At 32.8% G+C, this 27696-nt stretch overlaps 1 protein-coding gene across 1 annotated transcript in view; it reads left to right on the top strand.

The window, feature by feature from the left end:
- The window catches only part of LOC118198090 (SCY1-like protein 2), a 459500-nt gene that overhangs the window by 347550 nt on the left and 84254 nt on the right, over positions 1-27696 (top strand). The window contains exon 9 of the mRNA XM_085816142.1: positions 4052-4174. Within this exon, the coding sequence (XP_085672268.1) occupies positions 4052-4174 (123 nt within the window). The remainder of the gene's footprint in view (positions 1-4051; positions 4175-27696) is intronic.

Below are 27696 nucleotides of genomic sequence, written 5' to 3'. Positions count from 1 at the left end.
TATGCCTCGAATAAGAAGAGAAAATGCTTACCAGAAAATTTAGAAATTCGATAGAGGCAGGATCTTTACCAATCGAAAGTGCAGATTATCGTTCCGTGATATCGCCGGTCGCACTGGTCGACATCCAACCACTGTCATGCGAATAAGGAATCAATGGATTGCTGAGAGTCATACGGAACGGCACGCATGATCTCAACGCCCTCCCCTCAACACCAGAGAAGACAGACATATTGTGAGGTGAGCCCTGCAAAACTGCACTACCCCATCACGGACCATTAGTCAGGAAATGGGCATATTTCTAGCAAGCTCTGTATCAGCTCGTTAAGTGCGTCGACGTTTGCAGCAGCGTGGACTATCACCAGGGTGACCATTACTTCGGCTTCCCTTGACAATGCAGCATAAAGAGAGACGGCGACTCTGGTGCGCCAAATGACAAAGCTGAGTACAGGAGTGGCACAATGACGCCTTTTTAAACGAGTCTCGGTTCTACGTGCCGGTTCTGATGGCCGTATACGTGTCTGGAGTGTCCGAGTAGACCGCACGTCGCCTGCTTGCATTTGATATCGGAATAGAGGCTATGCACCTGGTGTGATGGTTTGGGAAAGCATTGGGTACACATGTCGTGTACATCTCTAGTTCGCATCACCGGTAATTTGAACGCAGATGGGTACATTTCTGACATTTTACGTCCAAAGGTTGTGCTCTATCTTCGAGGCCTGCCAAACGCTATGTTATAACAAGGTAATGCAAGACCACATGTTGTACGTCGTGTCCTGATCATCCTCTATATTCAGGGTATTCGATTGCTGCTCTGTCCTGCGCTGTATATACGAGATCTGTCACCCATTAAAAACATCTGGTCACGGGCTGCAGAGAGACTGACCCGCCATCCCTCTCCGGCTAATACGGTTGATGAAGTGTGGCATAGACTTGAAGCAGCATGGAATGAGTTGCCAATTTCTGTCATCCAATCCCAATTTAACTTCATATCTAATGGGGTAAGGGCCGTTTTAGTTGCCAGAGGTGGCAGCTGTTCCTACTAATTTCGCACCTCTACAAACCTCCAAAATGCTTACAAATTTTATCATTTTGTTTGCATGCCATACTCTTTACATGCAACATCTTTTTTGCATCTGCTGTCCTTCATAGTGTTACAATTTTAATGGCCAGCAGTGTATCTGAATAATTTTAGACTATGTTTTCTGCGATAACTTCCATGGAAAGCGAGAGCGTTATTGCTCATTTTCAAAACAGTCATTTGCCATCCTTACAAGAAACATGACAGCCCAGTTTCTTATGAAAGGTATCCTGCACTTAGCAACGTGAAGCAGCCCGTCAGTTACTTATGTTTTACCTTAGGACAAAAAGGAAAAATTTACAGGAATGTGTTAATTGTCCTAGTATTAAAAATTCTTTAATGTTTTAACAACATAATTTCCCACTAGTCGGCGTGTAACCTTGAAAGTCTTCCGCTTTTTCGAATACGATCATCATTCTAATATTATAAGTTATGGTTTATTATAATATTCAGTGGAAATAGGAGGAATTTATATCATTTTCTTGTAATTTTTGAGAAATAAAACATAGTTTGCATAAAACGGAAGTTGCAAAACAGTTTCATGTATTCTCATACTGCAGAAGCCAATACATTCCATTCTTGTGATAAATCCTGCGAATAAGCCCTTCCCCCCAAAAAAGTATTATCATAAGTAGTGTAAGAAAAATATTGAGATTGAGGGTAATAAATAACTTCCGATGTTACATTTTCAAAAGCAGAAAATTTCGTTTCCATTTCTAAAATTTGTTGTTGAAACTTTCACTGCGTTTCCTACTTTTTAACTTTTTTAACGTCAATGGATTTTTTTCCATTTCCTAAGCACCAGTCAGTTCACTCTTTAGATCTTTCATGTTAGCTTGGTTTTTTCCCATATGCAGCATTAAGTCTCTGTTGACTTTTTTTCTTAGTTTTTAGACAGGAATTTGAAATTTTCTAACTTTAATATTTTTAGCGGTTAACATTTTCTGCTATTTCCTTTGAAGCTTCCTGACTCAAATTTTTCTGTTATTACAAGGTTTTTTATGGATTTCCGACACTTCTTAGCAAGCACGTTTCACAACTAGATAGATTTTTAGCGTTTGCAATGTAACCTAAGTCAAACGGTAAACCCATGATGTAAGAGATATCTGAGAATATGAACTGATAGCATGAATAATACTAAAATTATGGATAGAAAATTTTTTGCCTCATTATATAGATCGTGTAATAATATAATTTTAAGCTCATTAGTGAATTTTAGTGTTGTGGAAAAAATATTGTATACTTTCACATTTACTTTTGCGGTGCATCACTTATTCTCATTTTATTTAGCTGGTACATACAGAATGAAGTAAGGCTGGCACCTGTGCATCAAAACAGGAATATTAGGTGTCACCCAACCTTCTCAGCTGCTAAGGTTTTGCCCCCAGGTTCGCTCCGGACGGAATTCCGAAGGAGAATATCCCGGGGCTCGGTCCAACGGTCTTCCACTCTCTTCCTTTAACACCAAGCTCTTCAGAGGATTTGGGTTCGCCATGAAATTTGAGCGCCCTTTTGCCACGCAGAATATGCTTACAAACACTTACGTCTTCTTCGGTATTGAAACCCGTGTCGTTCGGTATGATAGTCAGCGCCACTTAGCGCTATGCAGTCTGGGCACCATCTAAGGCACACAATAATAAGTATCTCTAACTCTGAAAATACGGTTGTGTATTATCTAGTTAAATTTTAAACTGTAGCAGAATTAAAAGAAATCAAAGGAATAAAAGCAGATTTTATTTTAAAGATATTTTGTATTTTGAAATTTTCTTAAAATGCCTTTTATTAAATTTCTTTTTACTCTATTGACATTTTAATACTGAATTCTTTCCTTTTTGCTCTAAAGTTTGCTAACGTTTAAAATTTTAAAAAAATCAACAGATGCATGGTGCTTCTGCTATTCTATACCAAAACAAAACCAAATAACTGGATAAATAAAAAGTTAGTCTTAACAGAATTTAGATCAAATATGTAAGAAGATCTTACATGGATACCTTCTGCTTTTGGTGCAGGTTCATAAGTTTTTGGTTAAAATGTAGACTTGGCTGATAGAAAATTTTTGAAAAGATGTTCAAACATTCAAGACTGTATTAATCATATTTCCTGTCTTGTTTTTTCACCATTGTTTAATATATTTCTCAAGTTTGGTAGCAGAAGAATTAGATCCTTCTCCACAGGTGTCCGCCTAATAATAGCAGTGCATGACAAGCACAACTGAAATTGTAAAAATAAATTTTAAACTAATCCATGCAAACAGAACTAGACATTTGGCACTAGTTCTTCAAATGGCTACCACCTACAGATTTTCTTAGATTCAATATATAACTTTGACCAATCAGAGGTCTGATAATTATTTAGGCTATCAAGGGCCTGGTCTAAGACCTCAAAGTTTATTTTGCTCCAAACTGATTCGTGAATTTTGTAATTTTCCTTTTAGCTCAACATAGAGAAATCAAGTATTGAGAATTCTTAAGAGGATGTTCAACAGAACCGGACTCTCTTACTCAGATTTTTCCTACTAATTTTTTCACCGTTGTTTAAAATATTTTTAAAGTTTGCAAAAGGGTAATTATATCCTGCTTTTCAGATTAAATTTTTTAAAATACTAATACTGTACATGATAAGCGCAGTTAAAATAAAAAAAATTAAGCTTGAAACAATCCATGCATCATAACTGGATATCTTGCACTAATTCTACAACCTCTTTGCGTTTAAATCTTTTAATAAACTTACTCCAATTTTATTCACATATTTATTATGCAATATTATAGTCACATAAGTATAGCAAAGTTAGTCTAACGCTTTTCTAAAACAAATCATCCTGTAGATGAGTTCTAATTACATAATATGCAAACGTTTGAAAAAATAATAATAATTATACAAGACAAAACAATTTTTACTTTCTGAGGAAAGATAACTATATATTAATATTGCTCAAAACTATCCTATGTTTCATTGTAGGAAATTTCTTTTCAGGCTACAGTAACTCTACTAGAAAATATGGATATCATCATGAAGAAGACGCCAAAAAGTGATCTAAAATCAGAAGTCCTACCCATGTTGTACAACGCATTCGACTCTACTACGCCTCAAATACAGGTAAGCTTGTAGTTCATATGTTAATTTCCTCAAAGGAAACGAAAACTGACATTTATATAATCTAGATGCTTTGCTATAATCGCCAGAATGAAGACTTGGGTCATTGTGATCCACGTACACTTTTATTATTGAAATTTAGATAACAAGGTATTTCTCCCGCCTTCCTAGCATGCCTTCGTGATGTGGTAGTCTGCACGCTGGACGCTTACTCCAGAGGTCCGTGGTTCGATTCCCGGCGAAGGCGTTCTTATTTTTCACTTCGTCTGCTTCAAAAAAAAATATCTAATGTCTCTACAAGATGAAATTTATACTTCTAGGTCAGTCCGTAACGATAATTTAATATTGTATCGTAAATAGCTCAAAAAAGCGATATAGCTGTATTCGACAAACTGTAAATGTATGAGTTAAAGAACGAATTAATATCAATATCTCAGTAGATAAAGGGTTAATTTTCAAAATGTTCAACTTTCATCATATCTCTATCTTTACCCTACTGATCTTTCCTTTCGTCCTTGTCATCTGCTGTTAATTTTCTTTTTTTTTTTTTTCCTAATATGGTTTCATCTTCAAACATTGGGGTTCACTATGAGATGTAGTTGCAGACCTTTCGTCCCTAGTATCCAAATGTGTGAAAACAACTTGCATTGTTTCGCGTAATTGGAGACTTGCAAGGCTGAAAAGAAGGAGCTTGGGAGTTGAGGGGAAAAGTACAGTTTCTAACATTTTTAGAAGCCCAGCAGCGGCCGAGCAGTAAAGTCGCTGAACACTGGTAAATCGGTCCGAGATTCTAATCCCTTGAACAGGCTGGCTGCATGGGCGTTTTCTCTATCTGAAACGTGTATACAAGTCAGTTTCCTTTAGCAAGTGCTCCATGAAGGCATACCTCCCCTTAGGCAGATAGCCCTAGTGTGCTTTACGTAATCTCAATAAACCAAACCAAACCTAACACTTTGTTTTATCCTCTGCTCCAGTTTAAATGGAAGCTTGTTAATGTTGTTGGTTAAAGTTGTCCGCTAATGTCTATCAATTGGTAGCTAATGCTACGTGTCAGGATAAACAACTGTTCTGTGAGTTCCTGGGTTCATGAAGGCTGTTTATGAGGTTTCTTTACTGAGCATACTGTCTCTACTAGCCCTGACGCTGATTCCTGCGTCCCCAAGTTTGGCTCCAGAATGGGTTCGGCCGCGGGCTCTGCACCATTCTTATAAGCAAGACCTGCTTTTGCTCTGATACTCCTTTCAATTATCCAGATTTTCTCAGTACTTGGAATATGTATTTTAGCCCATACATGTCCTGATAATAATGAGGAGACTAATACTATTAGTCTCTTCATTATATGTTAATTGTTGTCAGGAATTAATCGCATCCTTCCTATGCATATTATTATAGTACATATAGGAAGCATGTCCAGTTGGCAAATGGAAGATAATCTGTAATAGATTTTTCGTGATATTTCGCCGATAAACTTAGCAAATGTCTCCAAAGTGGCTTCTTAACGAAAAGTAAAATTGACAATAATTTTTTACCAACTGAATTTGGTCGAGTTCTTCTTTTTACCCAGTCAATAAATTCCAGGTGGTGCTATATGCATCTCTACTTAGGGGAGAATATAAAGTTGTATTTCATTCTCTTGTGCGTGCTGTCGTGCTGTAAATGGCTAAGCATGACCAGCTGGTATTATAAGGTACGTGATGCAAATTCTGGCAAGCACACAAATGATGTTTCATATTTCTTGCATTCTTAAACCTTGCTTTCTCTAAAGTGTTTATTGAAGATTAATTAATTCTGCCTCTTGATTTCGAGTAATTATTAGTATCTTGTTAGTGCATTTACGTAGCTCTTATGTCTGTCAAGCTTCAACTGATAAGAATTAAGCGTGGAACTATATTATATGGTGGCATTTTTATGCAACAACATAAAAGGAAAGTTAGAGTTGTTGATCCTAATAGAAGAAACACTTAATAAGAGAAAAGGATACAAGAAATAATTAACGCCCGAAGTAGTTATAAATTTTAGGAAGAGAAAAGCAATTTTAATTAATAATAGCGTACTGTGAAGGTTTTGAGTAAACGCCACACAAAGTGATAAGTAAAGAAACCATTTTATTACATTAAATATCTTTGGCTGTTCCAGTAATCTTTGATAAATTTCCCAACTATTGGAATTAAATATTCTACATTTAAATCGACCAAAAAGTGCTTCAGTATCTTTATTTCAACCCGACATTTATCCAGCATTACATAGTATACATAGTAAATTTCAAATTTATTTTATCTCAATATCTGTGCTATTTCAGCGTTTTATTACATTCTTTATTGGATTGGATTGTTTTCTATAAGAACATAGTTTCAGTGCATTTCTTTTTACATTTTTTTTATTACAGTGCCTATTTTTGAATAAAATAAGAGGATTCGTGAAACAATTTATGTATGAATATTTATTGCCTCTTTTATTTGTTATAAATATACAAATATCTTCTTGAATCCGTCTCCATAAATTGCAGTTCTCGAGAATTCTGATGAAGAGTTTTAAATCTCTTAGTTTGAGCACTAAAACTGATAAAATATGTCGTCGTATATTTTTCTATTTTTATATATTTCTGTATCGTATATATTTCTATTTGCAATGTGCTACAAAATTTGTAGTTTGTTATTAGAATAAATCTTATTTTTTCTCCATCAGATGTATTTATTGCGTTTATATTACAATGAATTTTCTTTGACAATCAATTTCTATTTACGTTCGTTTAACAATTTCAACACACAGAATAAAACATCGGTAGTTTTAATTTTCGTCTCAATCCCTAGCTGATGGTTCTATCAGTCCATTTTTATGCTGATATTGAGCTTCTGCAATTCAGTTGTAAGTAGAGTCGCCATATAATTATTATTTAATACAAATAGACCAATGTGTTTTACAGATTTATTTGAACTATAGATATTTTATTTAACTAAAATACGTTAAGCGCTTTTACAACTAAATTATGTATCTTTTTATTACTCTGATATAAATAAATTACAGTTACTGTTGTAATTAAATTATGTATTCTTGTACTATGTTTATATAATTAAATGCGCTTCCGTACTTGTAAGAAAATAAAATTAAATAGCACCAATATGTGGGTGTCATTCAACGTTGGCACTGGATAAGATTAATTAAATTCTTAAAATGGATACCAAACTTTTCTTTACTCTATTTCAACAGCCTTGTTTAGGGAAAAGATCTACCGTCTTCAGTCTTCTTCTATTTCCAAGAAAATAAACCCATTTGAACAAAATAATAAGAAAAAGAATAAATATAAGAGAAAGGAATTTACAATATCCTTTTTCTCGAATAACAGATATGAGTTTTAGGAATCTGTATGGCATTTGCACTGACAATTACACTTCAAATGATATTTTCTCTCTTTTTATTTTTAGGGGATAATGCTATGTTGGTATGTAGTTACTAGCTTTACTTGTATAACATGTGTAACCCAAAAGTGAATTTAAATATTAAGCTTAATTATTATTACAGAATTCACTATTAGTAACCATGCAGAGAGTTTCTAATTTGAAAAAAAAGAATACCATATTGGGAACGCGAAATTCCACAGTATAAAGGGAAGACGCATACTTAAAATTAGGCAAAAATATATCTAATTGTAGTACTTTGAGTTTTCTACCTTTCTTCTTTCCCGTGTTCCTATCGAAAACTCTTTGAATCCATATTTGGAATATTAATATACTGTCTATGTCTTAAACCTGTAAGCATTCATGATGGCTATAATATTCCTCAATCTTCTTTTCTTCTCAACACAATAATTGACACATAATTTTTTAGCTGTAGGTTCCTATGTGCCCTCCTCTCTTCAGACCTCCCTCCAGATTTCTCACTCGAGTAAACATTTCACAATACACCACTCTAATTTATATCGACAGAACTCTAATTAAGAATATGAGGACACATACATTCCTTTCCGCTTAGAACCGACCATATGAGAGTTATTTTAAGCACCCATATCGTACTTGAGTCTAGTCTTCTTAAATACTCGATGATTTAAACCTTACCTAGTATTTGAACCTATAACTTATAGAATCTCGTGTTTTTCGGTAACATAAAAGTAACGAGACCAAGACGACTGTGTGAAGAATTATCCTCAGATCTTAAATATGACAAACTCAAGAGAAGAGTGAAAAAGAAAAAACTTTTTAACTCAATATAATTTCACTGATGGCTCCACTTGGGCGTACACAAATCCAACACTTCTGTTTTAACTCAAAATAGGTAACGAGAAACTTAACTGTAGTAATAATAGCCTATCATCACCTTCAAAAATTAGCTTCCAAAATCTTCCCTTAATTCCTAACTTCTTTCTACCTCATTTGAGTACACGCTCGCTAACTTATTAACATTCTGGCAAGAAAGCATGAGTGAAGACGAGAATCAAAGAAAATTTGCTTTAAAATAAAAAATTAACTGTTGGATTAATTAAATGAAACTCCGCAAACTAATAACCAAGACAACTTGTGAGAGGATCACTTTTTACGTTCTGCTTTGGAATAGTAGAAAAGGCCTCGCTTTTCAACGAAACTAGTACACAAAAGACTACATAATTAAACTGAGAGGCTGAAGAAATTCTCTTGAACTACTCTTTCAGAGAAAGTACATATGTAGCTTTCTAGGGAAAAACAGTTTCCATTTTGCTGCAAACTAAAATGCTAATTACGGAAATATTTTGGTATTTGCATTTTCATTACATTATGCTTAGATTGATAAGATGATAAGCGTAATTTCGGTGACCGCAATGTGACTCTAAGACTTTGCTCATCTTATTGATATTGCTTATCTTAAAGGTTAAAAGCAAAATCAAGATTTTAAAACACTTCTGCTATGTAAATTACACTATTAAAAAATGTGTTTTCATAGCCTTCACATTTTAATCTGTTTTGGTTTTTCTCTGATACCACATTCGTCTGACAATTAATTATAAACCCTAATATTGCTTTAATATGAAATTTTAAATTTCAAATTTCCATATGTAGTTATAACACATTTTGCTATTATATTTTTACTTTATACAGTTTTATAAATTTTTTTTTTTTTTTTTTTTTTTCATTTGTGATTCTGATATTTTGATTTAATAGTTATCAATGTCTGAACCATTAGTCAACTTAAATCTTCATCACCTTTCAGAAAAAGAATGGTGTTTAAAAAAACTCAGAATATTATGTGTTTATAACAAGTAATTAAAACTAAATGGGAATATATGCATAATCGAACAATTTTTTCTTAATTTTCTTTCCTAGTGTGGTAAACATTTGGGAAAAAAAAAAAAAAAAAATTTGTCTGAAATCCTGGATGACATGCTTGTACATTGTTTTGTAATTAGAAATAATTAAAACTCACGTATTTTTCCCGTTGTAATATATTATGTTGCGATATCCTGTGCTACAACGCCGCCGTCCTTTCGTGACCTACATGTCTCTTTAATTCTCTATCAATTCAGGCAAAGTGCCGGTTCACGTAACATAGGTGGTCATCCAGTTATCTTTCACTTTATAACAGTATATTACTTATCAAGAGTGGAACAGTGGGATCCATTAAAACAATTTACGTTTTAATAACGGTATGATTCTTCTCAAACGGTAAAATGTATTTACGTTTATACTGTCAGTTTAATTAAAAAATCTGATGTGTACACCACATGACTTCCTTGTACGGAATATTAAATTATACGCATTTTTTCTTGCATTTTCTTTAAACTTATTAGATTGAATTAAACTTACTTCGCCGACAGCGCATAAACCACAATAGAATAAATGCGTTCTTTAAAATTCACTTTGTTTACCATAGCGACACTCTGGCACTAGATTAACTTAACAGCATTATATTTCATTCATATTATAACTAAGAATGCACAAAATGTATATCATTTAAAGAATTATCTAATCGTTGCCACGTGTTCTATTCAAATACTATAATAAAGCTAGAACTATGTATAAAAGAAATTAAGCAAACAAAACCAAAAAGGAAACAGTTTTTCACAGACGATTGAGTATTTCTCATTTAATTAATTCAGTTCTCACTTCGCGAGAAGGCAAAAATACATAAAAACTCAAAATATCTGTATTAAAAATTACGAAGTAAATCTCAAACGCTTATTTCCTCGAAAAAATTCCAGAAAGAATTAAGCATGATTTAATTGGCAATAATAAATGAATACGTTATCTTTCTTGTTGCGAAATTAAGTTTCTCTAGATTGGCAACAAATCCACTAGTCTTCTGTTTCAAATGTAAACATCAATGGCCGCCATTAAAAACAGGCTTAGCGGCAATTAAACAACTTTAAAATTGCTGATAATTCTAAAAATATTGCTCACAGATTTACTAAAGGCATAAAATCCTTAACCGGAAGATAAAAACAACATAATTCGACCATTTTTAAAGCAAAAAATTTACAATTTACAAATATATAAGAGTAAAGAAACTGAGATCACTGAGCCGGGTAATAGAGTGGATATATATATATAAATATATTTACATACGTTTGGAGCTGCCGATTGCAACCAAAATACGAGGTGCACATCTACATGTTATAGCAGTCCTATATACAAAACTTCAACGTTCTTGAGGCTACTCGTTCTTGAGTTATGCGAGATACGCACGTACGTACATACGTTCGTACAGACGCCACGAAAAATTCTCTTCAGAATTAATTTTAAAGCAGATTTAAAATTTTTTGAAGGAAAAGAGTATTTTATTCTGTCCTTACGTACAGATATCACGCAAAAACATCGTTAAATTGCATTCGATAGAGTTGAAAATGGATATTTTCGTTGAAATATGCTGCCTGAAACTTTTCGCGATTACAATACTTACTTTTTACTTCGTACAAGGAAGTAAAAAGGCATTACTTTAAATCAGCTATCACATACCATTACTATAGAATTCTGTTCGTTCTGAAAAACGTTTGATTATCATGATACGATTAAAGTAGGATAATCTCATATAACGGAAACGGAAAACTTAATTTTTTTTGTAATTAATTCTTAAAATAATTAGAACAGAAGTTTTTTACTGGACTTTCAGAACATTTTATTGATTATTGATTAATAGTAAAATAATTCTCAATATTCCGTTCTTTTGAAAAAGAAATTAATAATGCGTTAAATTTGTATTATGTGATATTCTTTTTGAAGCTCCGAATCAATAATGTATTTTGTAATTAATTCTTAATTTTTGTAAAATAATTAGAACAGAAGTTTTTTACTGGACTTTCAAAACATTTTATTGATTATTGATTAATAGTAAAATAATTCTCAATATTCCGTTCTTTTGCAAAAGAAATTAATAATGCTTTATATTTTATTAGTGATTGTTGAAATCAAATATTTCACTACTCTGAAACAACATCTTATTCAGTTCAGAATGTATCAACCTCCTTTAATTAAACATTTATTTTTAACGTGCCTTAATATCAAAATAATAAAAAAAACTAAAGGAAAGATCCTTTGTCTGTCTTTCTCCCCACAAATCAACAACATAAGAGAATTGATTCATTTATACCAAAACATACTCGCAAATTAAATAAAGAAAATCAGCATGCGAGTAGAATAGAAGCAATTGTGTGAAGGAGGCAAAAGAAAAATTGTTGTGATCTTGTTAATTGGACATCGCTTGTTAGTCTACAAACCTTTAAGCTAAATTCTGATGCAAAGAATTGTTGAAAAATAATTTAATGGCCAAGATGAAACCCGCAATTAGGTCATAAAAGAAAATTGGGTATGGATAACAAGTTTACAAAACTATAATTGATAACGCAATTGAAGTAGCATTTTCAATAATGGAAAATTTCTGCGAAGAAGGAGAATATTAATCTTAGAACTGTTTGTTTTAATTAGCACTATGCCACTGGAATAATGTTGCTATGCATCTGAATTTCGAATCATTTCTATTATGCAGTTTTATATGTGTACTATTAATTGGAAGTGTTTGTGTCTCTTATTTTGTCATGTGCAATATATTTCCCCACGGGGTCATCTATAATTGTTACTGGGAACTGTAACCAGGAGGCCTCGGTTCTGGGAAGAAGCATTCACGAAACGGGGTCTTGTTGAAATAACTTTATCCTAGTGGATAACTAAAGTAGCTCAGAACCGCAAATCATCATTCCGCCTGATATTCTCAGAAAATTGAAAAGACCCTCTTTCCTGGGTCAAGATGAGGTCGCTGTGCTTCAGGTATGAAGTTCATTGTTTCCCCGAAATGTGACTTATGCTTATTGAACACATCCTCTCCAACAAAGAGTTACGAAAAGAAGGTTTTAGCTTCATTGATACTTTTATTAACAGCAGCGGGTCTTAAAATTATTATTATCATTATTTTGTACATATACTCCAGTTCATCTGGACCTAATTTTAGATCCTATAATAATCTGAACGAAATTTTAAAAATAGAAGCCAAACAAATTAGATTATCAAAATATTATACACAAAAGAACATTCAGTTAGGCTGTGAAAGTATAGATACTAGTACTAGCTCTCCGATAGAGTATACAGATAATCAATAAACTTTTCATATCATAAAGTAATTACTTGTTTTTCATAATATTTAACACTGTTAAAGACCTTGTAGCATCTATAACAAGAGAATATGAAATAGTTTCAAACAAGTGAACATAGACATCTAGCATAATCTCAAAAGCGTGCTTAACGAACTGTGGTGGACACCTAACTGAATTCTCAAGTATTTTCGTATTTAAAGTTCTGCAACTTAATGATTTTCTTCAGTCAGATGTCATATTTTCTTAACCAAATTAAGGGGATAAAACCTCGCTGCAAAATATCAAGTCACTTCTTGAAGTTTACAATTAATTTATATTAATTGGAAGTCAATTAGATTTTTAGTTTACCCTAAATAGTTAAGGTACTTTTTTATTATATTTTTCTGCAATATACGATGCAATATACTTCGGTGTCTCATTTGTTCACGCTTTCAATCACCTCGATGATAGTCTAAGTGAAATGCTAAAGAGGCAGGAATCAGTCTTAGTAGTTCGAAAAGCTAGAACTGTAGTCTCTGACTCTTTAACTAAAGCAATGTTAAGTATCGAAGAAGTAAATGCTGCTTGTAATTGTACTACAAACATGTAAGATATTATAACTTCTGTTGTGAGTAATTGATTTCTTCTTTCCTGCATGTTAAATTGAAGCAGAAATTTTTATTTAAAAAAATTTCTTACCGCCAACCTGAGCTGACGAACACATAAAAAGTAACTGCGTTATCTTTGAAGGGACCGCTTGTGAACACAGATCTCTTTGTGTAAAATAAAAATGTTTCCGTCATTTGGGATGTACACACTTTTGCAAAAAAATCGAAGCACCAAGAAGGACTTTTGCGATCGTGACAAAATTCGGTATGCAAAAACACCTTGATCGAGCATGCATATGATCAAAGTTTCAAGGCAAATTAACAGGAATTGCGATCATAGAGCGCATTTCTAGTGCGCAATTCGCAAAGAATAAAAACAGTAACAAAGGTGGAAAATTTATTCTTTTTTTTTTTTTTTTGTGTGTGTGTGTGTTTTGTTTTTGTTGTTTCTGCCACTGTAATTTCGTAAAGAATCAACTAAAATGCCATTACGACGATATCGAAGACCTTACAGACAACTAAAAGACTTCGAACGTGGTCGCATCGTAGGTTTGCGTAAAGCTGGGTGGGTCATACCGAGCAATACGCCGCCACCTGCAGCGTATAGATACTGCTGTGCAAAGATGTTGGCAGCAATGGGTGCTACAAGGAAGTTACCGACGAAATAAAGGCCAAGGAAGGCCAAGGATAAAAAATATGAGGCAAGATAGGATGACTGTTCGCCAGGCCCGAACCGCCCCAACAGTATCATTATCGACTATTCACCGCACTACAGCCACGTCTATGCCTCCTGTGGTACCGTCTACCATCTCACGGCGCTTGTCTGAGGCGGGGTTACACTCACAGAGGCCTTTAAGACGTTTGCCTTTGACACCACAACATAAGCGCGGAGTCGTCTGGAGTGTTGTCGTAGCCGATCATCATAGCTGCCATCAGACTGGCATCGTATAGTGTTCAGCGATGAATCCCGCTTCACTCTTGTGTCTGGACGGGGCCAACAGTTCCAGTCTTTGTTTTACAAACGCATACAGCCGTGGTGGTATGGTGTGGTACTTGGTGCGGTGGTATGGCGCGGTATTTCTTATGACAGCACATCATCTTCAGTCAGTCTCCGTACATCTTTAACAGCTCAACGATATGTTGATACCATCCTGCGGCCAGTTGCATTACCCTTCATGTCACGTCATCATGTTGCCATTTTCTTGGCCAGCAAGGTCACGGGACCTTTCATCAATCGAGCATGTCTGGGACATGGTAGGCCACCATATTCGGGCACCACAAAATATCGCAGAACTGGAGCGACAACTGGATGACATTAGGACATTAGGAAATCGCAGGATGACATTAGGAACTTCTACCACTCCTTTCCTCGACGAATTCAAGCATGCATTGCCGCCAGGGGCGGTTCGACTAACTACTAATTTGAACACTCAATGGGTAATTGTGAGCCGTGAACAGGTATTATGACCCTGATTTTTTTTATCATTTTATTATCTGTGTATGAGCTATGCACATATTCAATTTCATCAAAAACAAGCTTCATGGTGCTTCGATTTTTTTGCAAAAGAGTGTATTTGTGCGCAGTCACAGTAACTCCAATTCGCCATGCCAGTCCGCAAAAAGAAATTCACTGATCGACTGTTCATAGAGGTTTCTGTGAACGGTTGAAACTGATTGCGTATAAATTGCAGATTTGTCAACAAATCAAACCTGATGATCTATTCGTCCGTAAAAAGTGTTTAGACACCCTTGACTATATCTGTAGTGATAATCAAATTCTTCAGAAAATCGTATCCCTGTATTTGGGCAACTCATGTGCGTAATTTCTTTGGTGAAACATGGCCAGATAGTTGGATTAGTAGAGATGGGACGATTTCATGGCCATCCCGGACGACACTTCACTCGACTCTTTTTCTGGGGATACTTAAAGAACCAAGTTTTTTCTGCTGAGATTCGCAGCATCAAAGAATTAAAAATTCGAATCACCACAGAAACAGCTACTGTGATCTCAACAAATACTTAAAAATTTCTGGAGGGATATAGAGGACATACTTGATATTCTTCGAGCAACTAATGATGCTCATGTTGAAGCGTATTACTATAAAATTTCTTGAAACGCCAAATAAATTTCAGTCAGATCTCTTATTCGGTATTATTTGAAGGCTATTTTTATCTGATGAATAAATTATGGACACCCTGTATGTTCACCTTCAAAACCATTGAAGTGTGATTAAAAACTTTCACAAGGTAATTCGTTTTGCTCATTTTAATATACTTTGTATTTTTATTAGCATTTGATTAATTTAATAGTCAGATAAAAGAAAATTCAAACCAATTTTAACTCTTTACAATAATTTAACTATTTCAATAAATAAAACTAATAATAAATAAAAAGATAACTGAAATATACCATTGCTAAGAGATTTCAACTTTATTCTTAACTAATATGTGAATATGCTTTGACAAAATCGTTAAAAAAAAGGAAACGTCCATTCAAACCCAGCCTCCAAATATGGCTTTGAAAAGAAGCCTTCGTTTTCATTTTTTTCCCAAGGATCTAAACGCAATTTTAGATGTTTTAAATTTAGAAGAACTCGTTCCCTTCTTTGTTCCATACTTTTCGAACGATGTAATATGATGTTTATTCAAACCCGTTTCTACATTCGCGGAAGGACGAATGAAATGATCCGGTTTTATTTCTGTAGAAAAAGATAGGAATCCTTTCAGACGAATTCATGCTTATGTATTTCTGTACTATTTCAGATAAAATATATTTGATTTTTGAAAATACATGCATCAGCATTTCAAAATGTATTTTCAGCAGCTCTTTATGAAGCTTAGCAAGCTATACCAATGTGTTGAATGTTGTATTTGTAAATCATCTTAACGAAAATTCGTTTATTACTTATATTTTTAAAAATGTTTTGTATATAATTTTATTGTAAAATTATTTATAATTTGGTTTAAATATTGGGCATGTAGAGCATTTGTGTAAAATAAGAAAAAGTGAATAAAGGAAATCTGATTGGTTGATATTTTATATTACAGTTATTTTAGCTACTTTCTCGTCTTTGTTTAATGTTTATAACAGTTAGAAATTAATATCTGTGGTATTTTATCTATGAGGTAATCGTGAACTAAAGATGACTGAAATGCATGCTTAGTGTAACTGGTTTCTGAAGAGAAGACAGAGTTTTACAGTACAATGAATCACTGAATCTTAAACAAAATCCAACTCAGTTTTGTTAACAAAAAATGGAATGAAGGTGCGCTCAGGTTACTTCTTCAATAGTTTTTTGGCTAATAATTAATTCATAGAATGAGAAGATAATAATAAAACTTATGCTAGTATTCTTTCTACTAAAATGCACTTTCAGATTCTATCTGTAATGTAAGTGTTTAAATGTGCAAAAAGTGAGCTAAAAGTTCAAAATGAGCTACATTTGATACTGATCAAATCAATTAAGGCCTTCTTTAGTACTTCATTAATAACTATATATTTTCTTTTAAGCATTTTACTAGATGTACTTTGATAATAATTACGTAGGTGATTTATTTATACGTAGATAAACAGGATGATCTGGTCGCAGCCTGAGATCGGCTCTAGTCGATAAACATTTATAAAATTATGTGTGTAAATATATATATAAACGAATAGTTTATAATAAGAAATAAGAAAACGTTACATATACGATCTTCATGGAACAGAAATTGAATTTAAACTATGAAAAATTAAAAATTTGATTTAATCAGAATTTTAATTATATTTTTTAATTAGTATTTTCTAAACCTCTATTGCTTTAAAAGCATAAATCTCTGTAAAGAAAACTCCTTAACTGCAAAAAAAGCAAAAGCAAAAGTGAACATTATATATATATATAACAAAACTGGAAATATATATTCGAACTAAGTGAATTTAAGATCATTCAACATTATATATATATATATATATATATATATATATATATATATATATATGTAACAAAATTGGAAATATATATTCGAACTAAGTGAATTTAAGATCATTCAACATTATATATATATAACAAAACTGGAAAGTATTTGATTTAGAATTATTAAAATTCTGCAAAACGCCTAACAGCCTAAATTGAAAATTTTCGAATTTTCATCAACTAGTAAAGGTTTTACCTAGCAAGAAGAACGCAAAAAACATTTAATATAAGAAATTAATCCTAGAAATGTAAGAAAATAATTATTATTTTTCTTCTTTTTCTTCCTTGAAAACGTTCAAAGGAATTGACTCATTTGAATTCTTGCTTGCGAATTTAATTTTCTTTTGTTTTCAGGATTAATCTTGCATATTTCCTGCTTCTTTGCTTTCTTCATGTTAGGTAAAAAATACTTATTTGGCAGTACGTCTTTAAATTTCAAATCTAAATGTAAATAATAATATAACTCCCTTCACATCTGCACTGACACAGCATTTCTTTCCCTGCACAAATCCGCATTCCTATGAGCTTTTCTACAATCATCACTTATAATTCAAACAAAGAATTTCCGAGTATAAATACTTAAGCTGCCTTCTTCAGTGCCATCTTCACAAAAGTGCGTCAGATCCATCATCATAAGTTACGATCTTGCACCAAGCCTAAATTGGAATCTGATACGTGTGCCAATTGCTTCCAGGAATTTAAGTTTTAGAAGTTGTATATTTTTCCTTAAGCCAAAAATGCGATGTAGGGCAAAATTATTTACTCTGACAGAGTATTCATGAACACTTCTCAGCACAAATATTCGTAGGTCGTAGAACTTATTAAAAAGCTTGACGAAGCTAAAAGCATCGTTACTGAGGTAACTGTAGCCATCTTTATACTTAAAACCTCTTCTCTTGTTTCAAACCTCATCGGAAGCAACTCAGAAAATTCAATCAGGCCCTCCAACACCCATCATGAATAATTAGAACTCTGTGTCTTTTGCAACCGTAAGAACAGTGCTAAGGAATGCACAGAATCTTAATATGCCGTTGCATGAATTTCACTTCAATAGTGTTCATAACGTGAAAGTTTTGTTTATTACAAAGAACCATACGGAAAAGCTTAAAACTTCAAAATTTCCATGCTTTTGCTGTGAACGACATATCCGCCATTTTGAAGGTGTCCTCATTTACATTATGCGAAATCTGAGTTTTTCTCTCAATACAGCCGATAACAGCAAGAGTTTCGAGTCAGTGTGTGTTAATATGAAACTCCCGAAAATCCGGTGATACAGTGTTTTGTACCTTGTACAATCCATCGGGCAATAGATTGAACCTTACAGATTTGGAACTACTTAATAATCAGCCCCCACAGTGAGCAATGGGGATTTTAATTCTAGACACGTTGACTGGGGATGCAATTCTACGAACGTCAATGGTCTCGTGTTCCACCGACTAGTGGAGAACAATCATGTTTACATCTATCTTCCCATTGAATCTAAATCAGAACCTGCTACTTGTGTAAACTGAGTCCAGGAACTGACGTTTTATGAGTTGTATGTATTAAGCTAAAAAGTGAAATGTAGAGCAAAATGATTAACTCTGAGAGAGTAGTCATGAACTGTTTGTTCTCAACCACAAATAGTCATGAAATTTTCTGATGTCGTAGATTTCACTAAAAAGCTTGACAGAGCTAAAAGCATAATTATTGAGTTAACTGCAGCCATCTTTATACTCGAAGACTGTTCTCTTGTTTCAAACTTCAGCGGGAAAACTCAGAAAACTCAATCATGCTATCCAAAACCCATCATGAATAATTATAACCCTGTCTCTTTTGCACCCATGAGAACTGTGCGTTTGACCAATTTTAATATCCCTATAGCACTGGGCGTTGTGACTGAACTTTCCTCAGATTGCGCTTTTGTTATCGCTAGAACTGGAGCATGAAACACTCTTCTCCCCACACCTTTATGGACTGAAAACTACTCTCCATCATTGCAACCTATTCTTCTATTCATGTATCACAGCCCAAGTGTGTTACTGATATTGACTCCGTTGCAGTAAAACTTACCCCACACTTACGAAGCTTTCTCCGTCAACCCAATACACCAGCCAGCGATGATTGAAAAAAGGGGAAGTTTCTATACGCCCTTGATATTAGGATTACTAGACATAACCGTCTTCGCAAAGAATTCAACAGAACCTGGGATCCTGCAGGCAAGACGGAGATTAATCGACTCACGAGAAAAATACAGGAATCACCGAAATCACCTTATCAGTAATCACCAAAAAGAACTATTCAGAGATAAGATTGATCCTCTAAATCTAGAGGATGTTTCTTTTTGAAACTACCTACGTTAGCCTAAAATATCCAGTTCTCACTCTTATCTAATCAGGAAGTAGAACAGATTCACTTCCGTGAATGATGGAAAAACTGATGTTTTCGCTCAGTGCTTGACGATACAAATTGTACCTAATGAAATTCCTACGGATGAGAAATCTGAAAAGAGAATTATTGATAAAGTTGGTCAATGGCCAGTATACAAAAGTATGCAACAACATATGCTAAACGTCCTCTACATATATCGAATAAATTTTACTCTAGAGAGTTAAGAATGAGGTCTCTTTAATTACAAACGCCCTATTTCAAATGAGTTGCAAAATGACAGAGAATTTAACTGTGTAATTTAAAGGTCTTTGTCTATTGTAAGGAAGATAACATTTGATGTAAATATTACCACTATGAAGACAGATAAAGTGTGTAGTAAGCACTTTTATTTAAATTGCATCAAATGTAGAAATTTTATTCATAATTTTAGTGCATGACTTCTCATAAATTATAATCATAATCAAATAAGGATATTTCTTTTTATTTACATAATGCTAGGACAAACATAAGAGCTGCATAAGAGAACAAACAGGTTCATTATTCTGAAATTCATCCGTCCCCTTCTTTAAGTAATAAATAAAAAAGTATTTTTGTAGTTGTTGCAGATTTGATCCATATACTATACTATAATTTCCGATTGTTTTTTCATGTGCTTCTTTCTAAATTAAGACCCCTAGTAATAATTTGAGATTTATAATTCTTAAATGAATTGATATACAGCTGTAACCACTTTCTACGTAATATAAAATCATGTTTACATTTTAAGTTCAAAAATAAAGTTTCTAGTGAAGATATAATTTTCAAAAATTTTCTTACTTGTTTCGTAATAAGCATACGAAGATAGTCGTTAGAAAGGGATATAAATCTGATAAAGTAACATACAGAACTAAATTAACTGAAATAAGTTTATACGCTCTTTTTATATTTTAATAAGGCCATCTCATTTCTTTCCTTCAAAGTATAAGTTTGTAACTTCAGATAGTAAACGATCATTACTTATTATAAAATAATGATAATTATTTAATCAAGATGTCATTGTCGGGCCCAAAATAGCAACTTCTTTAACAAACTTTAGGAAAAGTATAAGGTATTTCAAAATTGCAAATTATTTATTTATGTGAAATGCCTCACTTTTTGTATGAAATAACATCTGCCATTAAAGAACTTTATATTCACAGTGGGTTTGTTATTGCACCTTCTGTTAAAATTGAAGAAACTAAAAATGTTTTTTCTATACCTCATTGAAATTGATATTTGAATGTAGAAGAGCAAATATGATATTTTGAAATATGATAGCTAGAAAGATAAAGACCTTTCTAGAACCTTTCTCTACCTTTCTAGAACATGCAGTATTTTATTTGTTTATAGGAAAATATTCTTATGACAAGTAATGTAATAAAATTAAAAATTCGATTTTTTTGTATTTGAATTATTAATTGATAAAACAATACGTTTTAAGCAACATATCAAATTTATATTAAAGATAAAAATGCATAACTAGTTGTGATTCAACAAGTAATTTTTAATAAACCATTCCAGGCACCTAAAATATGGATTTCAAAAACAAAACTGGCAATAAATAAAATGAGAATTCTTTTGTCCAGTAGTAGCCGAAAGTGTTAAAACCAATTCCGACTGCTGTTATCATCGTTTTATTGGTGTTGAGGTTGAGATCAGAGATGCTAGCTCTGAAGTCGATGGAAAAATAGTTAGAAATTCAGATAAAGCAGGGAATTTTAAGTTTGTCGCGTCTACGCAGAGCAATGGGACGTAAATTTCCCATATAAATCTCCTCTGAGGAGAAACGAAAGACGGTCATGAAGCTCTCAGATGCAACTTATTTCGATGTTTCGAACAACCTGCAATAATTTGGGGCAGCAGTTTAATTCTCATGATTGGTACTGAGCGTCTCTCTCGAAAGTCACTATGCATTTATTGTCTCACCTTTAATTCTTTTTCAACTACTTAGATTCCGAATTATAACAATATCGCCTGGGTTTAAATCCTGAAGTTAGTTGTTGGACTATTTCATGGTTCCTCTCTTTCTCCATGGTAAACATTTAAATGTCTTTTATTAAAATCTTTCATTATAATGTCTTCTGTAATCAATAAAACCTCTTTTGAAGAGATAGCCATCCTTTACTTTGACCTAATGCATCTCACTCGCTTTTCAAACGCACAGCATTTCCTTGAAAACTTTCATAGGAGCAGACTACGTAAAATAAAAGCAGCTGCAATCATTTGCATGGCTAAATCATGTCAAATAATGCGTTGAACTTGAAGTAGTGCTTAAATATAATGAAAACAAAACTGTTATAATTACACACGCTGCATAAAGTAAAGAAAAAGTATTCAGTGTAGTGTCTTTTCGAGAATAAGGGAAAGAATGAACATTCTAGAAAGTCAGAGTTTATATAATTTTCGGAGCTTAGAGCGGTGGATGAAGGAGAGAGCGGAAAAGATTCCTTTCTATATAATTAAATCGCAGATTATGTTGCAGTGCAACTTTGTGTGTCTAATAATGATATCTGTACTCGTAGAGAGAAACAAATTGTTTTTGAAGATAAGTTTTTTGAGTTATTAATGTCTGTGCTTACTAATGAAACAATGAATTACCAATTGATGGAACCTTCAGCAAATATTGATTTTCTTTTTCGTTACTGTGCTAGGCTCGATCCCGGATCTTTTAGAGATGTACCTGACGCCTCACACATCAAAAAAGTCAAAAGCATTTTTCCAGCTCAAATGCCAAGTTCTTTAAGTCTTTTATGTCTAGCTATTTAAGTCTTTTATGTGGAACAAAATTGCTGCAAATTTAGACTTCTTTCTATCCACTCTGAAATGCAAGTCACTCTACTCAGCTTTTTGATATAGAATATGATAAGTATAGCTTCTTCTTTACTTACCAGCTTCGACATTAAAAGCTGTGTTTTGTTATCGCCTGTCAGTGGCGTCAAAGGACTGAAGACAGTACGTTTCATTTCTTAAACTCATGCATTTTCTATGATAAGGTCCATTGTAATAATTCAAATATATTGCAAGCTTGCATTTAACTTACTAATAATTTTGAAACCGGCATATGTTTCAGCAATCCTTGCATGAAATAAGCTAATTTAAATATTTGCTTTTTTATTGAAACGTGCAAAATACTGTTCGGACTTTTTCGACCAACTATAAAAAGTCTTCCATGCAAACTATTTTGTAAAATTAAGATATCTGAGTTTAACAGAAATTTTTGTAACATTACATTAACGATGTGGGAAATAAGGAAATAATCTTAATTATTGAGGTAGAAACTGAATTTAATTTTTATTCTATTTTAGTTAATCGCAAAATGATAAAAAAAGGGCATGTTTAAATTCAGTTTTCGAATGTTTAAATGTACATTATTTTAAGAAAGTATAATTTAAGTAGCCATATGTTATAGAAATAACATTCAAAGTTATAATGTCTTTGACATTACCTAGAAAATAAATGTCATTTTGAGAAATTCGTGTTCCAATTTCAAGGAAACGAAGCCAATCATAAGAATAATTGAGCAAAAATAAATAGACGACAAATTCCAGAGAATGAATTAGTGTACTGTACTATAAATTAGTGCACAGCGTCTTAACATTTATTCTATTCCTCTTTTCAGAAATATGAGAGTTTGCACACAGCTTTATTATACTTTATTATAGACGTCCTTTCAGAATTTCCTTTGATGTAAAATATAAATTCTATCATCTTTTCGGAAATTTTTCAATTTCATCAGCGATTGCGAAACCTTTTATATCTTATATTTTGAAATTTTTGAATTGTGCTTTCATTGTGTTCATTCCTGAGTGAAATTTGAACAATAGAATCGATATTTTTCCTATTTTCGTGTTTTCTAAACTTTTACTTTATTCATTTCAAGAGTGTGTGACAAACAATGTTTTACAAAAACAGACATTTCTCTGGTTATCATTTTACTTTCGTTATCATTTTACTTTCGTTATCATTTTACTTTATCTGGTTACCATTGTAATTTGTTATAATTTCGATTCACTTTTTAAATTTAAACCTCCTGTGTATGTTAATCGAAAGAATTCAACACTTTCTGACATCCTTATCACTTGTATGTAGTACAGGGCTGAGATTTGATGTTTTATAAACTAAATTATACACAGTTATTAAAATCTATGTTTTTGTTTCTTTTTATGACAGTATTGAAGAAGACACACCTACGAATCTGCATTAAGTCCTTATGGTACAATCTTTTCCAAAACACTGTGAGAGTAAATCAGTTTGAAATAAAATTGAAGTTATTTTAAATAACTATCCATCAGATAAAAAGAAGTTTCCGGGCTTCCAGTATCTCTTGTGTACTCAAAATATAAATATGAGAAAGATCATTTAAATAACGAGTATAATTCATATTAAACAAAGAAAATCCTTAAATATAGCCATGCAGACACAAAAGGTCTTAATATATGCTTTTTCCCTTCTATTGGAAAAAGCTACTAGCGAAAGGCATACAACTTGAAGTCGGTAATAGTCCGGTACTTGAATATATGGAGGCTACAGTTTATTTTTCGTGTTTTATCGGCCGAAATGTTTAATGGTCTTCATAGTAGCGCAAAAGTTAAAATATTGTGGACGATAATTCTTTACCGCTTCGATTTAGTTGATAGAATCTTATATTTCTCCACAGTTGACCTTTAAATGAGCGAAAATATAAAGAATTTCTCATTTCATAGTGTCGTGAAATAAGCGGTTAGCAAGGTTCGCCTACCAGCGGCTGAGCAAATAATTGCTATTCATGGACCTCAATTATATTAAAACCTCGACAAATAAGTTAACTGAGAGGTGGTTTTCCCCATGTGTGTTGTAAATACCAGACAGGTTTGAAAGTTCCTCCATCAAGGCATCCATCTTTTTAGGCAAATAGTCATTTTGTACTCTCCTGTATTCAATGCAATCCAGTCCAAACCGTTCAGTTAAAAAAAACTGCAAGATCCGTGATTTGAATCCTTGCGACAGCAACCTTGACTTTTCATGTTTCTTGGTTTAAAATTTCAAAATTTCTAATGGTCTCTACTTTGGCCCTAGAAGTTGGTAAAGAATTATTCTTCTGAAAGTGAGTCTTTTCCCAATTGGCTTACAAGTGAAAAATAATGTAAAAAATGCATTTTCCAGTGCAATCGCTCATGGTATAAATGTTTAGCAATACTCGCAAAAATTTAAAAATTCGTGGTTTGAATGTTGGAGAGGACAAGGAGATTTTTCATGCTTCCTTGTCTGAAATACCAAGTAGTCTCTGCAGCGAAATACACAAAAAACAGATAAGGCACACTCTATAATTTATCACATAAGGCGATTTTACGTCGTATTATTTTATGGAGTCCATTTAAAATAAATTACAAATTTAATATTATTCCTTGCTTTTTCTCCTGAAAGGCAATTTATGAGGACAGCTTGAAAATGAAATGAAATTTTATTTTGCGTAAAATGCGAAAATATTGTAGGTAATGTAAATTAGATACAAGTGCATTGTCTATCCCATATTCAAATTAAAACTAATATAAAAGTGATGAAACATACAAACTTAATTACAATTACAGAAGCTTATTTATTCTGATATCAAAATGTATATTCACTCACGCAGTTATCTTAAAAAAATTAATTGCGAGAAAAAGATAACTTCGAGAGAATCGCGTCGGATTTTGAAAATAATTACAAAGCAATAAAATGTTGAAGGTAATAGTAATACTTCGTATTCCATTAAATAATAATAGAGGTAACTGAAAGCGGAATATTAGTATAGTGAAGAAGAAGTTATAACTTAGTGTTTCTCAAACTGTGCGTTCCGACCCCAATTGGGCTCGAGGGACCTGCAGTAGGGGTTGCGAAAAAGTTTAGCAATTCTAATATTTCTTTAACTTATTGTAATAATTTTACAATTACAAAATATTTTTACATAATATATCTGAAAGTAGATAAGGATAAGACAATATGAACAAACAAAAGCGAAAACATTTCGACGTATTTTTTTTTAATAGAAACGTTCATTTTACTTTAAAAGTTAACGTTAATGACCTAAACCTACACTAGTATATTATAGTACAGGTGAAGAAACTGACAGTTTCACTAACGCGTGTGTCGGGTTTCCTCAGTGCTTACGGGGTCTCACAAACGTTTCGTAAATATTATGGGGTCCCCACACTAAAACGTTTAAGAAACCCTGACTTAGAGCACTGGAAACTATACTTCATGTTAATGATAGAATGAGTAAACCTGCCTTATTTGAAAAAAAAAAAAGGGTTTGGAAAAACAAGGGAATTTGAATTAAAATACGGAAATTTCTCTAGTAGCATGATTTTTCTAACGTATTATGTTTATGACAGTTTAATTCTCTATGTTTAGTATTACGGCAGTAACAGGAACCCTATGCAAATTTGGTTATTCGGAAAAACGAAACTTCCAGTAGGTTAATGCAATTGTTCTGCGCCAATTTCAGTTACAGAATGATTTCTAAGGAGGAACAATGGCGTTATGAAGTGCTTCATAAACTTCATAAGAAACCTCAAAAAATGCAACGACATTTTTCACATTTGTGTTTATTCTATAAATAAACAACAAAATACAGCAGCAGAACTTAAAATAGTAATTATCAAAGATTGCATTGCTTACGAGAAGCCATGTTGAAGATTTTGTTGCAATCCATCTCAAATAATGAATTTTGACTTATTGAAGTCAAAGTGGCAGTAAAGTTTTGTTTAAATATAAGTTCATACGTAAGGAAAAAAATCTGTAAATATGTTCTTCTTACTTCACTCCACCACTTCTTTAATTTCCATGTGTGAGAAGTATTTTGCTTGTTCTGCGTGGTACTAAATTTATTTCATTATTGTGAAATTTTAAATCAGACTATTTTAAAACATACTTAAGAGGATTCTTTTCCTGAACCTTTCTAATATATATTTTATTTGTGCAAGTGCTTTTGACTTCTTTTTGTAATGTATATTAATCAATTAGATGCCACCTTAGTGACCACTTTCTCTTGTTCAAAAATCAAACCGAGGATTTACATTTTACTCTTAGACATAAAGGTTTGCGCGAATTAGAGCGAGAGAGAGGTTCTCGCAAATTAGATCTGTTATAAACATCTTCGGCAACGAAACCTATAACTACAGTTTATTTGCTAAAACATTGTTCTTGGTCCCTATAAACGCTCATACATAAAGGAATCTAAACACAATGGTAATAAAAAAGAACAGTATTGTAACAGATATGTTACTAGACTACATTCGAGCATGTTTTAGACTCGAATGCCTTGAGGATATAATGCAACGTAGTGACGGGAAGTTGTCGTAACACATAACTTAGCACATTTTTAAATAAATATTGTATCTTTCGTAATGCCATTAATTACAATCAATAGTATTATTTTAATAGCAATGGAGAGCGATTGTCGTATAATGAATGCAAAGGGGAATTACCTATCCCAATTGAGGACTTCTCTACATACTTAAAGTCTCTTACTGTTAATTATCTTGATAGATTTTAGTAGTCTAAATCGTAACTGTTTTGCATAATTTCAGATATATCTAACTAAAATATAATGTTGTAAAGATACTCTTAGATAAGAATTTTTACAAATTTTGATTTTTCTTAATAGATCCTTTCCAAAGAGCATTTATTTGTAATAATAAACTTATATCACTATTTTAAATGCAACTACACCTCTTTCCGATTTCTTTCCGGTTATATATATAGTATATATATATATATATAAAACCGAAACGAAATCGGAAATAGGTATAGTTGCATTTAAAATAGTAATGTAAGTTACATATATATATGGGGTGGGGGGTTCTTGTCTTGGGCAATCACAATTCATGTTCAAACAAAATACAAGAATGCTAAGAAGCTAAGGCATGCTAAGAAGGCGGTAGAAATACCTTATACTATAGTGTCGTTCATCTATTAATACATATAAAACTTCTTAATATGACATCGTTCATCTAATAACATATCTATAACATCGTTCATCTCCTTTTCATAAAACAAAGTGGCGAGAGTTCTATCAATTTCACCCGTGCA

This window comes from Stegodyphus dumicola, chromosome 1 (assembly GCF_044657685.1).
Source record: "Stegodyphus dumicola isolate Sdum_Otavi_A_Nest chromosome 1, ASM4465768v1".
NCBI lineage: Eukaryota > Metazoa > Arthropoda > Arachnida > Araneae > Eresidae > Stegodyphus > Stegodyphus dumicola.
Note: the sequence above shows the minus strand (reverse complement) of the source record. Positions and strands in the feature narration are given on the sequence as shown.